The 15,691-nt window shown below is 37.6% G+C and overlaps 2 protein-coding genes across 4 annotated transcripts in view; both read right to left on the bottom strand.

Annotated features, from left to right (window-relative positions):
- Positions 1 to 15,691, bottom strand: part of LOC136250580 (protein unc-13 homolog D-like) — a 36,646-nt gene that overhangs the window by 1,814 nt on the left and 19,141 nt on the right. For 2 of the 3 annotated variants that reach the window (XM_066042796.1, XM_066042797.1), the window contains exons 24-33: positions 13,990 to 14,064; positions 13,824 to 13,940; positions 13,489 to 13,704; positions 12,764 to 12,835; positions 12,591 to 12,670; positions 12,460 to 12,532; positions 12,372 to 12,407; positions 7,741 to 7,812; positions 7,054 to 7,137; positions 767 to 845 (exon numbers count right to left, since the gene is read on the bottom strand). In XM_066042796.1, the coding sequence (XP_065898868.1) occupies positions 767 to 845; positions 7,054 to 7,137; positions 7,741 to 7,812; positions 12,372 to 12,407; positions 12,460 to 12,532; positions 12,591 to 12,670; positions 12,764 to 12,835; positions 13,489 to 13,704; positions 13,824 to 13,940; positions 13,990 to 14,064 (904 nt within the window). Of the gene's footprint in view, positions 1 to 766; positions 846 to 7,053; positions 7,138 to 7,740; positions 7,813 to 9,933; positions 9,966 to 12,371; positions 12,408 to 12,459; positions 12,533 to 12,590; positions 12,671 to 12,763; positions 12,836 to 13,488; positions 13,705 to 13,823; positions 13,941 to 13,989; positions 14,065 to 15,691 lie in introns of those variants that run through there. The other variant, XM_066042798.1, reaches the window with a different exon arrangement.
- Positions 860 to 4,870, bottom strand: LOC136250582 (52 kDa repressor of the inhibitor of the protein kinase-like). Its single transcript, XM_066042801.1, has one exon. The coding sequence runs from the start codon at positions 3,986 to 3,988 to the stop codon at positions 1,691 to 1,693; it is 2,298 nt and encodes a 765-aa protein (XP_065898873.1). The 5' UTR covers positions 3,989 to 4,870; the 3' UTR covers positions 860 to 1,690.

Raw genomic sequence — 15,691 nt, 5'->3', positions numbered from 1 at the left:
AGCAAGATATTAAGATACTCTATAGCTAGCTAACAGAACAGTGAGGTAAATTATCATAGTATTCTAATAGAACAGTCACAACCCACAAATTTTGATTACAGTATTTACAGCTATCAACAGGAAGATGTAAACAATATTAAGTAGGGATATATGCACAAAAAAGCAAGGCACATGATCAGGCCCGTAGCCAGGGGGGGTTCGGGGGGTTCTGAAGAACCGCCCTCTTGGAAAAAAGGTCCCCAATTTCAGTTAAAAAGTTCAAAATGTAACCAAAAGGTCCACAATTTTTGGTATACAAGTCCAAATTTTCAGGAGCAAAAGTCCATTAGCTACAGTTTACTAGATACCACTAATAAGAAACTAAATTAAGCGCTTCGAGTAACTCATTCATTGCATGGATTAAATGCAATGCAAGATCGAGATACTCTAATAGAGCAGTCAACCACTCTAATAGAACAGTCACAATATTTGGACCTTTACTAAAGGTCCACTTTTGGTCATAAAGAACCCCCCTTTCAAAATCCCTGGCTACGGGCCTGACATGATGTATACAAAGGGATAGCTGCATGTGGCTAAAATTATAACTAAACAAGTCAATCTATTCATGGTATACAATGTCTCTAGCTTTTAATGCATTGATCCCTACTTCATTAAATAAACTAGTACATTTAGTATGAATATACAAAACACACGATGTAAGCAAGTAATAAGCAATGCTATATAAATGAATGATCTGATTAGTGACACAATAAATATCTGCACTTGCCAGCAATGAAAAGATAACTTTCAGCTCTCGAATAAGTCACATTGACCATGATTGTACCATGTCGTCCTGTAGAATTTGCCTACAATTTGAGAAATAGTTAAATCTGTAACATAATAGGTGTGTACATGACTATAATATAAATACAGCTATAGTTATGTGGTATCAGTCATTTTCTACTTCCCTGACTATAATATAAATACAGCTATAGTTATGTGGTATCAGTCATTTTCTACTTCCCTACAAATCTTGTAGCAAGGTAATTCCATAACTTCATCAAATATATTTGACCAGATCTGCATGAATCCCACATGTTAGCACATTTTTTCAAATTCTATTTTATTACAACAGGTGAAATTAAATGGTAATAATTTATAAATCAGGGCCGTAGGCAGACCTTTAGGTTGGTAGGTTCTTTTGAAGAAAAAGTGGACCTTTTAGTGTGATGCTGAGGTGTGCGAAGCGCACAAAACTAGTGGGGTCTGGGGGCATGCTCCCCCAGGAAATTAAAAAAAAATTCATGCTGAAAGACTGAATTTGAGCCACTAAAATAGCACAATTATTTACTAATTCTGCACCATAATTATGCATATGGTGTGATATGGTGTGCGAAGCACACCCAGCATGCGAAGCATGCTAAAACTAGGGGGGTCTGGGGGCATGCCCCCCCAGGAAATTTTTTAAGGAATACATGCTAAAAGACTGAATTTGGTGACATTTCAGCCACTAAAATAGCACGATTTTTACTGATGTGTCAATTTTGTACCATATGCATTGCAACAAGGGACTATGTAGTTATACACATAATAATATTATCATGATAGAGAATTTGTACACTATAAAAGTGTTAATTGTTATCGCTATTAAACTGTAAGTGGTTTAAAAAAATGTTACAAGTGCCAAATCATAATAATAATTATGTGAATTTCAGGGCAGTGAATCCAGCTCGAGTCTACGTGGATGTTGTGTGGCAAAAGTATCTACTACACTGTCAAGATCTATTGGAGTGTCATAGTGTATATGCATTAATGCCAAATGGGAGAGCCGATCTTTTCCCATTGATGCCCTTAGAAAATTATTTAAACGCCTCAATCCACTTGCACTCCTCTCACATTCGCAGGATGTTACTGGAATGGTACAAGCAATCTGTAAAAGTACAAATATGTTGGGAAACATATCCTTGTCACACTCCTTTAGTGCTTCTCCAGCTGATGATGGTCTTTCTCTGGTTTTCTTACCAGTATAGCGATTTTTCCAACGCTTAAGTTCCATTTGGAATAGTTCTGGGGATGGAAGATCTGCACTGTATTTGGAAACAGCTGTTTCAAGGTTAATATTCTTTCTGCAAAGAATAGATGGCACAAGCCCTAACAGCATAATAGCAGTAACAGATGAATCACAGAACTGCTGGTCCAAGAAAGAAATTATGTGGTCCAGCAGTGGTATTGCTACATTCCTTTGAAAGTATTCACAAGGATTATCTGCTGCAGCATTGCTACGATGCTTCTGCCTAGAGGCAATGCGTGGCATTTGAATGGTGCAATCTACTTTTTCTGCAACTCTTTTGCTGTGTTCAAATATCTTAGCAAACCCAGAGTCAACATTTTTCCGCTCAAGGCTGTAAGTTTTGGTAATCTCTGTAATTTCTTCATGAGCTTCAATAATATCAAGTGTACGTTTCTGTAGCTTTACTGTGATACCAGCTAAGTGTGAGAGATATTGGTAAGTTGTAAGAAAGACTACAATAAATTCAAAGCTGATGATTCCTGCTAGCAGTTGTTGTGCATCACTACGGCTTGTTGTACCCCAATCTGAATAGGTGGTGCCATACTTTTCCATGTGCCGTTTGTAGCCGATCAGCTCCAAAGCCTCAGTAATGAACACATATGCCTGATAGAAGTGTTGATAAGCACTCTGCCGTTCTGCCCATCTGGTCCTGCAAACATCCAACAAGGGTTTTCTTCTTGTCTCATCAACCACATTTTGCCTTATAATGAGTTCTAAAACACCCATTCGCTTTGGACTGTACAGAAAAAACTTACTGCAGCTTTGCATCCGATCAAGAACATTGCGTACTTGTGGTAATTTACAACTTTTGCTGATAACTAAATTAAGACAATGGCCATTACAATGTACATACGTAGCTAATGGGGCTGCCTGCTTAATACGTGCTTGGACACCTACCGAATCTGAAGCCATGTTGCTAGCACCATCATACCCCTGACCACGCATGTTTGATGCTGGAATTTGGTTCTTACTTAAGAAGCCTAATATGACAGCAGAAATTGCCTCACCTGTTATTCGTACTAAGGGCAGAAATGCCAAAAATTCTTCCCTGATTGTATTCTGCTTATGATCAAAAAATCTGACACATAAAGCTAGGTACTCCACATTGTGGGATGTTACCTCATCTGCCAGAATAGCATAAAATGGAGATGCATTGACATCATCTACTATGCCTTGGAATATTTGCTCACCTATAACCTCAATCAAATCATTCTGACTTTGAGGAGAGATGTATGTTGCATTTCTCATTGCAGGAGTTTCCAGATGTTTCCTTAATATATCATCATTTGTAGCTAGCAATTTTAGTAGAGCAAGAAAATTTCCTGGATTACCTGGTGTTTCAGGTTTCTCTGCATCTCCTCGCAAGGCTATGCACTGTTTGCCACAAAACAGCACAGCGCTAGCCAAAGATTTCAGAATGCTACGGTTGCGTTCGATATTTGCAGCTTTGCGAGCATCTACCTGAGATGTGATGGAGACATCCGGATGCTCAACATTATATTTGAAGCTATCAGCCAGTTCCATGCACTTTTGATGATACAAAGAATTTTCATGCTCCTTAGCCTTTTCACTTTTTTTGTTCCATGCATGGAATGGCTTGTTAACAAAGCTTCCTTTGGACAAATCAGTGCAGAAAATGGCACATATGATGCAGAATACTCCATCAACCTGCTCACTGTACACCATCCAAGGATGCAGTGAAAGCCATGCAGGTTTGAAACTGCGATTGCAACCACCAACATGCTGTGTTGGAAATGCATGGTCCTTGTGTGGAATTTTATGGTTTGTAAGCAATTCATACTTTTCAGCCACCGTCAGCGAGTGCACTGCAGCAGAAAAATCAGCAGGTGACGTAGCCTTAGAATAGATTATGCCAATGTCCATTTGGACAAGGCTTGGTGTTTTGCTAGGTTGTGGCACATCAGTTGCTTTCACCATTTGAGACTCAGAAGCTGATGATGATGCAGGGGTAAGTAGTGATGGTGGAGTATGGCTACTGGTAATATCTTCAACCGGATTTAAAATGACTTCCGTTCCTATAATAGATTAGAAGAATGATTTATTGTGAGCCATCAGTTTCATACTACGTATTACGTACTCATACTATACATTACACTGTATTTCTACTATACATGGTATACTGAGTTGATAATTTAATGACAATTAAAATTATTAGCACAATCTATTGTTTATATGTTGTGCATTGAATTACAGCATCCTGGAGTAATCAGTAACTGACAGTCTGTTGTATAGTAGATAACTGACAGGCACAAGCCACGCCACGTTTGCATGAGCACAGTAGAATCATTTTACACTCAAAACCGGGTAATTTAATACTTGCATTTACGAGAATTAGAATGTTTATCTACTATCTATTCACTATAGCAAGCTAACTATATAGCTAGCTAGCTATATTACCAGAAGGTAAGGAGGGAGTAGAGCTGGTCAAAACATCTTCAGCGGAATCGTCGTCAGAATTACTATCAATTGCAATCACCTCTTCTTCAAATACCTTGCTCTTCTTCGCAAAAAGTTTATCTAGTCGCTGACAGGAAGAAGCTGACCGCTTCCTCTCACGCTCTTTCTGTTTCGCGCGTCCCATCACCGTTGTTTACATAAGGTGTTAAATCACGTGTATAATGTAAAACCACAATCGATTGTTATCAGCTTTAGCGATTTGGGGACTTTAAGGAATCGATTCCAGTTTGCTGTAGACTTATATGGACTTGGAATTGTGGACCTTTTTACTGAAATTGTGGACCTTTTTCCCAAGAGGGCGGTTCGTCCGAACCTACCGAACCCCCCTTGGCTACGGGCCTGTTAAAATGCAGTCCTCTACCAAAATGTAATTTACACCATCAGGATACTCCATGAACAGGCAAACTTCCAGGCTCTTCCTACAACCAGGGCAAAGGTGAAAACATGAGAAAAATGATAAAGAGCTGTCCATCCAATGCGAGGCAGACTAATGTTTATATCTTCCGTGTCCTTATGAGTACTGACACAAAACAAAAGCTTTCGAACTCCTCCTGCTTGCCATTAGTACTTTTTTCATTGTGAAACAAGTGGATTTTTTCAACTTTATAAACATTTCACTCATTGCATATTGTAAAAATAGGCTTGCACTAATGTGGGATTCTTGCAGATCCAGTCACATATATACTATTATTGTCTTACTACACATTATACACTGATAAAGGATAAGACTGATCTGATGAGATACCCATACTCAGCAGTGCAGTTCACTGATACACTTACCAATGACAATATATTTGTACTGTCAGAAATGGGGGTTATTATATTTCAAAAGTAACTTACTTGCATTACTAATTACACCTAATACAAGTAAAAGAAAAATTAGATATTTTAAGGATAAAAAGTAGTGAAACAAGGGAACAAGAGAGATTGTCTATACCTGCAAATTATTAAATCCTTAACCTTCATTAGTATATCTGCAGGTATAGGTAACTTGTGACTGAGTCCATCTATGTCTGTTCCCTCCATATGAGGCCTACACATACACATGTCAAAGGTGTGTTTCTCAAAGGTATCCAACTACCAATGGAATATTAAACAAATGTTGGATGTAGATTACTACAATTATTTTCAGTACATTGGTCTCATGTGCAAAGCAAACAATGTGTGTTATTAAGGATAGCGCTGCATGGTCTGGTTGTTAGCTGTAGTACTCATGAGTTTCCAGTATCACTAGTAGACTGTAAATACAGCATCCTTATGCTTCACTATAGGTACAGCGGATACGTTCGACTATAGATAAGTAACATACGTAATATCTATAGTACTTTTTTAAAAGTATCTTCTGTTACATATTACTGGTTACTTTGTAACGCCATAGATATACGACTGCTAGTAAGGATTGGAAATGGCGCCACGCACCCAGTATACTACCTGTACAATTGACATCACTAGTTAGATACGAGGCACATTTCGTTTGTTACCTCTTTGAAGAGCATGAAAAGACTAACAATTATTTCTCTTTACTGTAGACTATCAGTGTAGGTTTAGTAGAATATGAAAGTTCTCTAAGGTTGATCGATACAAGTTGCTTTGGTGGAAGTCACTGACTGGCCTTTCCCACAGAAGAAACTCGTCATATCGTGCCGTTTCAGTATCGCTTCTACACCAAGGTACGTTTTTATTACTGTAGCAGCTGTGTACATCTTCTGGTATCAATGATATGTGGCTTGTTAGAACCTCTTTGGTCATTAGAATTGAACAGTATGGTTTGTAAGCCACACCTCTAGTTTAAACGCTGCATATTTCCTTGGTTACAACTGGACTAGGTGTTGTTGTACTGTCATGTTTCTGTTCTCCTAACTCTGCACAGCTGCTGTCTAGCGTGACCGTTTATATTTCAAGCTAACAAAGCTAGTAGGATGGTAGCACACTTTGCTCTTAGGTTCTAAATCACTCTCGCAAAACTTTTAAAACTTCATTAGGGGACAATTAAACTAGTATATGGTACAAATTATGGAAACCACCCGTAACATTTGAAGCAAGCCTATTTCTGGTGTGTGACACCATTTCCAATCCCTATTAGGAGTCGTATATCTATGGTAATGCATTGTATTACTTCATTACTTTAAAAGTAATATTATTGTGTAACACACTACCCCTATCTCTGTGTATTACTTTATATTATCAATACAATTACATGCCTTCCAAGTTAGCTATATATGTGTGATTATACGATGATAAAATATTCATTACATGGTGACTGTTCTATTAGAGAGCATCTCCTTCAAATTGATAGATACTCAATGTACAACAAAAAAGAAACAAAGCCTGCATCTGTAATGTAAGAATAAGTTTAGTGCTATAATATTACCAGTCTATTTTGTCATTTTAGAAACTTATATGTTGATAATTGATGAGAGTGGTTAAAAACTGGCTGTACTGTTACAACACATAACATCAGCTCCAATTTGATACCAATGTAAATATCAGTGGGACACTTAATATAGGTACAGCATACTAATTACCTGTTTTTCTGCCAACTGTAACAGGTAGACCTCCAACAACTCCTGTGTTGGCAACACCTTACAACTCACTTTGTCACGGAGTTTCTATATAGACACACATACAAGATATAGTTACACTATTATACTGTTAGTGGACATGCAGGTACCAGAGCATACTCCACCATTCCTAAATAGCATATATCCTGTGCATGCAATACTGTATAGCCTGAAATTTTCAAGGGACAAAACTTTCACAAACTTCCCAAGTAATGATAGTTTTGTGAAAATATAATCATGAAATGTTTAAGGTTACATATAATCATTACCTTTATTGTAAAAGTGTGCTATAGACTTTTATGAATGAATTTAAAAATGCCTAAATCGCATTTTCACAATTTCATGAAAGCTACGTATGTACCTAGAAAATTTCTGGCTATATTGTATATGATGAAAGTTTGGTGAATCAGCATGTGAGCAGGTTGGTGGATAAAATTATGGTGAATTTACTACACTGCCAATATAAATAGTGAATAAAATTTGGCGAATTTCCTTTGATTCACCAAACTATGGTATGGTAACTTGAAGTTTCGGGATGCAACTGTGTCACAAGTAGAGTACATACATGTCGAACTACTAAATTACATGGCATATCATATCCTTAATGTACAATATAAACTAAAATGTTATCACATTACAATACTTACGTACCATATAACTTGAAGTCTCAAGTGCAGTAGTTGACAAACCATTACCAGATGCATGAAAATATGTACCAAAAATCTGAGACCAAAAATTAAAAGAACGGATAAATAAACAGACCAATTTTAGCTATATAAACCATGGCCAAGAAGTGCATTATACTTATATACACCCCGACTCCGAAGTCAGGGGAAGTTTACTGTTGATTAACCCTGAGGCAAAGCCGAGGGGTTTATCAGCAGTAAACTTCTAATGACTGGGGTGTAATACACCAAAGTGAGCCATAGTTCATATAATACATACCATGTGTCTAGACTAACCCGCACTACAAAACATACTAACAACCCATACACAGACAAACTAACTTGATAAAACGACTTACACTTACACAGTCATTTGCCATAGTTTGGCACAGTAGATATGCTGGTAGCCTTCCTATTGCGATTCAGTTTGTTCAAAATGGTAGTGACAATCAATTGTAGGCCTTAGTAATCCCTATATCCCCAGGACTTGTCTATTCATATCAACAAACGTAGGAGCAATGTTACCTGCTGCCACCCTTCATTAAAGTCATGACGTATGAGGTGATAGATCTCCCAGTGTGGCAAAGGCTACTAGCCTAAACTGGCTTTGGAGATTAACCATATTGCACCTGCCGCAGGCTATTAGCCTGCTATTATAGGCATAACATGCATTAGTGTCACATACCTCAAACCACAGGTGAGTATTAGGGATGGAACGAAGACCAAATTTTACCCTCCGAAGCTTCTTGCAAGAAAGCCACCGAACTTTTGAACCTTTGTTGATTAGTAATTGATGATTATACCTGATGGGTGCCCATCCATAATGGTCTCACACTTTGTTGCAGCTGTAGTACCAGCTCTAGTACAACTGCTTAGACTACAAATATACCATGATTACAATATATGACCCGGTCTGCGAAAAGGGGTCTTATAGCATTTCCAAATTGTCAAGCTTGACTAATCATAACTCCTCATGTTTTCAACCTATCACCTTCATATTACACCAAGCAATAGTGCTATGTTAGGGGTATAAGGGTACCAACCTTCAGGGTGATACCACATTCACAAGTCAAGTTACAGGTAGCCAAGTACATGCAATTGAAAAGGCTATTAGATCCCTTTTTGCAGACCAGGTCACATATTTGCATGCTTCCAAGAAGCACATGGCTTTTTGACTAATTACACATGGCAGTATCCATGGTTATGAAGCTTCAGAAGAGTAAAACCACCTTCAAATGTTACAAACCTCCGAAGGTTTCAAAGCTACTTTACTATCTGCAAGTGAGTATCGTACAGTTCGGCAGTACTGTATAGGGATCATGAAGAACTGGGCTTTCCTGGCCAAAACTATTACCCTAAAACTAGCCTCAATTTCCCTGTATGACAGCTTGGCAGCATTGGTTAGGCACAGCCAAGCCCAAAATGTCTTCAGACCAACCCCAGAAAGTTTATATGGAATTTTTTGTAAAAAAAATTCTATTCAACAGAATTTTACACTGACTGACTAACTGATTCCTCCAGCCAAGCATAACTTAACAATGGATAAGGCTACGGGCTTGACATTGTTTGATGTCACTTCATCCCGAGATGTGCGTTTACACGCATCATGGACTTGCCTTTGTCCTCCTTTGTGTTCCACTTCTTTTTGCTGACAACCCAAAGTGTTAATTCGTGATAGTGTGATGAGGCTTCCCTGTGGCTACGTTGCTATTATGCTTATTGCCCATATTTTCTGTATAGACTGGATTGATTGCAGAGTCATTTCTCATACTGTTCTTTGCTTGTAGCACAGTGTAATGGGCAAAGCATACCTGAAAACAAAGCGTAATGGCCACCTCCCTTTCCATTACGTAACTGATTGTTGGGGAGCGTGTTCGGATGCTAAATTACTTTATGGCATTCCTGCATGCCACTATTCTTTCTTTTATGTGGTATGTGCAGGTTAATTTGTCATAATTATGTTATTGAAAAAATAAACAAACAAGTAGAAGGAAAAATTAGAAACTTTAAGTTGGATTAGGGATCAAAGAAGTAAAAAGTTGTGAAACAAGGGAATTAATAGCTAAAAAGTGGTGAAACAAGGATGGTTGCCTCTACCCGCAGATATACTAGTGGGTATTTAATCCCTAATTCAGTGAATCCAACTGATTTTTCCTTCTACTTATATATTACAAAGAACCTTGCATGGGAGGATCAAAGCAAGAAACGGTTCTATAAAAGACATACAGAATGCAACTGTGGCAGTTATACAACACTTTGATCTAGTTACAGTTCTCTGTCAGGTAGTTATATAACTGCCAGGTAGGCTAATAGCCTGCTTTGAGTGATTAATCACTTATTCTGGCTAGTACAACCAATCAACAAAGCCAGTCTAGGCTGATAGCCTGTACTGCGCTGGCTGACCAGACAACCCAACCAGTAAGAGCAGAACCACTGGATTTAATTTATAGACATACTTGAGGATTTCAATGATATGATCAGCAGTACACCACTGTAGTAAACGTTCTTATTATGTTTTGTTTACATAAACGGATGACTCCTACAGAAATACGCTTTATTAAGTGCCACAAGCAACTAGTCATTAAGAAGACAGACTAGACTCATCCCTAGTCTAATGAAGGCATAGCACAGGCACAATGCCTATGTACTGATGATGAGACTACTCTGTGAGTTTCTAATTGTTTCGTGTGTCTTGTGTGTACCTCAAGTTGATGGTTCTCTAAACCAGTTAAAGCACTGCCTAGGCACATGCTATATATCAAATATACCATTTAAAGAGTGGTCTCCAGATGAAATGTAACAAAACTTGACTTTGCCTCATGCTATATTTGTCTCTTGCCCACTCTTTTACATGTTACAAGCCTAGACAGTACTTTAACTCTTGCATATATATGTAAGAGTTAAAGCACACTGCTGCGAGTGCTACACATCAAATACCGCATGAAAAAAAGAGTGAGCGAGAGACAAATATAGCACAAGGTGAAGTCAAGTACTATATTTCATCTGCACACCACTCTTTTAATGGTATATTAGATGTAACGCATGAACATAGGCAGTGCTTTAACTGGCATAGAGTACCCTCAACTTAAAGTACACACAAGACACACAAAACAATTAGAAACTCCCAAAATAATCTTATCGTCAGTAGAATAGGCATTGCGCCTGTGTTATGCCAGTGCTGCGCCTGCATTAGACTAGGATGAGTAAGAGGATGAGTCTAGTCTGTCTTCTCAACCAGGTCTGGAGCCTACAGTCCGGCCAGTCTGGCATTGGCTGGACCACTTTTCAAAAAGATCTAGATACTCTAATAAAGCAGTCATCATACTAATAGAACAGCCATTGGTACTCTTATAGAGCATTCAGTATAGATTATATATAGACTGTTCTCATTAGACTGCTTGGTTCAATAGTTCCAGTGCATCATCTACATGGTATTGAATTGGGCTAATTGACCATGCATGTCATGCATTAGCAGTTACAATTAAAAAAATAGCTTCCACATGCCATTTCAAACATGTATTTTCAAAAATTTCCTTGGGTGAGCATTCCCCCCAGACCCCTTAGCTTGACATGGTTAGCATATGAAGTTGAGTATCATATGAGCATGATAAATATCACACCAGATCAATAAAGAGTAATGTGCATACTCCATTGCAGTCCACTAACCACTCAAAATTGCTGGGCGTCGGCCCTGTTCTCACTGTGTTCGATTGTGATAAACATATTTCCTAGGACTCGTCTGTTTATGTGAACAAAACGTAGTAAAAATGTTCACTGCTGCTGACCACAAGCAACCATTATCGAAATCTATAAATTAAATCCAGTGGCTCTACTCCTACTGGTTGGCTGCAGCACAGGCTGTTAGCCTAGACTGGCTTGGATGATTTTGTAGTGGCTAGAATAAATAGGCTTGGTAGTTCTATTACTACCTGATGTAACACTTTCACACCTCAGATCAAAGGAGCCTCCTGGACTAAGTTTCGTATGTAGCCCAGCTAGCCAGGCTACATATAAAATGTAGCTACATCTGGGAAGCAATTATATAGATGTTAAGGCCGAAATCGATTGTGGGGATTGCTTAACACTCACGTGATTAGTTTATTTCACCATGACAACCACTCAGATGGAGAGTATTTTGTTATCCTTGCTACCCTATAAGTTGAAAAACTTTGGGCTAAGGTGAGAACTAGTGCTATAGCTTATTCACCAATCATTTCAACCCTGACTTAGAAAATGGTGTGTGTTTGTGCATTTACTAGTAGATAGATAGATTGAGTATAACATCATCATGTCATTGCACAAAATGTAAACCCACAATCACTTTCCACATTGAAGAAGCTATATGCCTACTATGGGAGGCATAGCATATCAGTGATCATTAGTGAGGTGTGCTGTGTGTAATATACACATTGCGTTGTCAGCAAAAAGAACTGGAGCACAAACTTGAAAGGAGGACAAAGGTAAGTCTATTGTATGTACTGCAGTTGGTGAAAATACATGCCTCATGACAAAGCAACATTAAACAATGAAAAAATCAAACGCATGGCCTTATGCATTGCCTGAAAACACTAGCTACAACAACTTTATCAAAACAATATTACTAATATTTAAAAATACCTGAAGTATTTCTGTTGTAGATGCTGGTATGGCATGCTATACAATATTACAAATAATATTTATTTGTAATGTAATTATTGGGACAAACCTTGGAAGCTGAAATAGTATTAACCAGCTCATCAATAATAGTGCACAATAAATTCCATAAAAATTTTAGAAACCTAAGATAATGACAACATGGTTAAAAATACACACTATGGATTTAAACAACACAACCACCTTTCCAGTGTTGTTGCCAGCAATGTTTTGCGATAGTTGTCAATGATCTCTGATAGGAAGTTGCAAAGAGGTAATGCTGCCTGTAATAGAAGTGGATACAAATTAATTTTACATTTACAGGAATATGCTATAATAAAAATACACAGAGAAAAACTTTATTACATGTAACTAACATCTTCCACTGATGGTCCACCAGTAGTAATTTCAAGTAGTTTACGAATGAAGAGTGTTAGTTGAAGTCTGATCTATAAGAAAACACATACGTAGATAGGTACTCAATATGCATGTGGACAACAACATTGCGACCTTTTTAGCTAAATAAAACTGTAACAGTTGTAAAGTTTGACAAAAACTACTAAAGTGATCTGTACAAGATGATAGTACATTTTGAAGCACTTGGCAAGCCACTGCTTACTTTTAATTATATTTTTATCTTTAGGCCATCACAGATTAATCCTATGTTCCACAGATGCAGTAAATCATGTGTTTTGGCAAATTCACATGTGCTCTCTTAAAGAGTACTAATATGACTATAGATTCCATGTTGTGCAAACAACCATAGATATAGAAGCATAGGGGAGGGAAATGTAGCTCCCTCACTAAAACTTCAACCCCTGCACCTGTATACTCTAATAGAGCAGTCATAATTATTCAGCTACAACTGATGCTTAGAATAATAGTCAAATGATGACTCACTAATAGTCAAATGATGTACATGTGCGTACATAAACTTTTGTCATACTGTGACTGTGTCATATGTAACTAAAATGATAGTTTACAAATTTCATGCATAAAGCAGTACATATAATATTTAATGCACCTGTATTGTAATAATATAGTTACTCAATCTGATACAGCTGTTGTATTACATCTACGCTGCATGCATAGTGTATAATACCTTGTTTTCAATGTTGGTAAACACATTTTCCAGCTTCTTCTCAATCTCTTCTTGTGATGCTTGTATCACAGCCTCCAGTGACACTTGTGCTTGCTCCTTGGTCACCTCAGTACCCTCAGAGTCCAGGTTGCAGACGCATTGGTTTAAGTCAAATTGTGATGGCAAAATTTTCAAAATTTCAAGGCAAGTATCCAAACTGTTCATGCTAACAAAGGCCTATGGATCACATATGGTGTAACAAATGTTGTAAAAAGAACCATCATTTCACTGTATAATGCAAACTGCTAGTAGATATCAAACAGATAACTGGAGTGATTTACACTGATATGTCTCACCTGATGATTCACAGAACAACAGCTAATCCTTTCTTTAGATGTTTCCTCAAAGAAGCTGATGGTTGTTAGTTTCTGTTCAGTTTTGTTGGCATAGAAAGTCATCAGCTGACAGATACCCTGTACAAGTTGGACTAATACTGTGTATATTACATAGCCATTGGAGTACCTTAACAAATCTCTTGGCAAAGTGATAATGCTCTATAGGCACTGGCCAGTGTAACTTATTCCAATACTTCGACAGCTGTAAAAAATGACATGTAGAAGTGAACTCTAATCATGCACCATACAAACTCAAGCAAGAGTGTTTTTTTTTCCAACTCTTAACTTTTTAAACTAGTAAGACTGGGCATACAAGCAGTCACAATAACAACCAGCATTAAGTTTTATTGGCAAGTATGAGAATTCTTCAAGTGGTGTCATGTGACCTGCTACACAAAAACAAAACATGACTTTTCATTGATTCTGTTTTAAAGATATATAGCACATTGAAAAACATATTTGGTAAAACTGTGTGCTACATGCACATTTTAATTGCTCTAGTAAACAGTTTAGACTCTTTAAACAGACAGTATACCCATAACATGGCATAGGCAGTGGAGATGGGGGGGGGGGGGGGGGGGGGAGAGATTCCCCCCCCCCCCCCCCCACACACACACACACACTTTTATGGGACAATATTTGCAAGAAAAGATCAAGATACTCTAATAGAACAGTCAGGATCTAGATATTCTAATAGAGCAGCGTAGCAAGCTACTTAGCTACATATGACGTAAATAAGGAGATATAGTGGTGGAGGGCAGCTATTGTCAGCAGGTAATTACTTTTTTTTCACTTACAGCTGGCCTGGACCCCTCACTCTTTGGCCTGCTCCACTGCCCCTGACACATGTTGAACACATGTTGAACACATCTTGAACACATCTTGAACACAGTGAGACAAGTCCCAACCCCATAGAGTGTTTCACTCATGAGTTATGATTGATTAAAATAAATACCAGTATATAGTTGCTATACAAATCAATTGTTGTACTTCCCTACTGTCTATCACTACAACATCAAGAGTATTCAACAGATACAAGGTTGAAACTTTGACAGACATTTCTAAAAAGAAGTCATAAAACAAATGAGAAAAGTGCAAACTATAGTTGAGTTTTTGCTCAGCTGGTCACATATTGCAGTCAGGGTCTAATATTATAGTTTAACAGCTACAGTAGAATCCCCTATGTGGACCCCAGCTATCTTCAGTTTAATATTGACTAGACATCAAAATGGTAGTAGCTGAATGTCTAGGGTAAGTGATTGAATGTATTCCTGCAGAAATTCTACACAGTATTTTTGGGTTATGAACTTTTCAGCTACAGTATCCGAAGAACACCAGACAGGACCTAGCAGTGCAGATAACCTGTAACTGAATTATGTCTACGTTGTATATGTGTAGGGATGAACCTATTCTGCTTTTTTCCACCTATTTTTCTTTCCAGCAATTCTTTTATTTCTTACCTATTTTGCTCAATATTTTGCTTAATATTTTGCTCGAAATTTTTCTATTTTGCTGAGCATCAGTAAAAATCAATTGCAGTATCTCAATCTTACAAGCATGTGTGACTACTCTATTACAATATTTCGTACATAGTGACTGCTCTATTAGAGTATCTCAATCTTTAGTCACTATTTCCTATGAGCATACCCATAAGACCAGTATTATTTATATCTCTCAAGACCAGTACTATTTCATGACTACTATGGTATATTATAGTTGGTACAGTTATAATTACAATACGTACGTATGATATATATATACATACATACATACATACATACATACATACATACATACATACATACATACATACATACATACATACATAC

This window comes from Dysidea avara, chromosome 3 (genome assembly GCF_963678975.1).
Source record: "Dysidea avara chromosome 3, odDysAvar1.4, whole genome shotgun sequence".
NCBI lineage: Eukaryota > Metazoa > Porifera > Demospongiae > Dictyoceratida > Dysideidae > Dysidea > Dysidea avara.
This window is presented reverse-complemented; position numbering and strand designations above follow the sequence as displayed.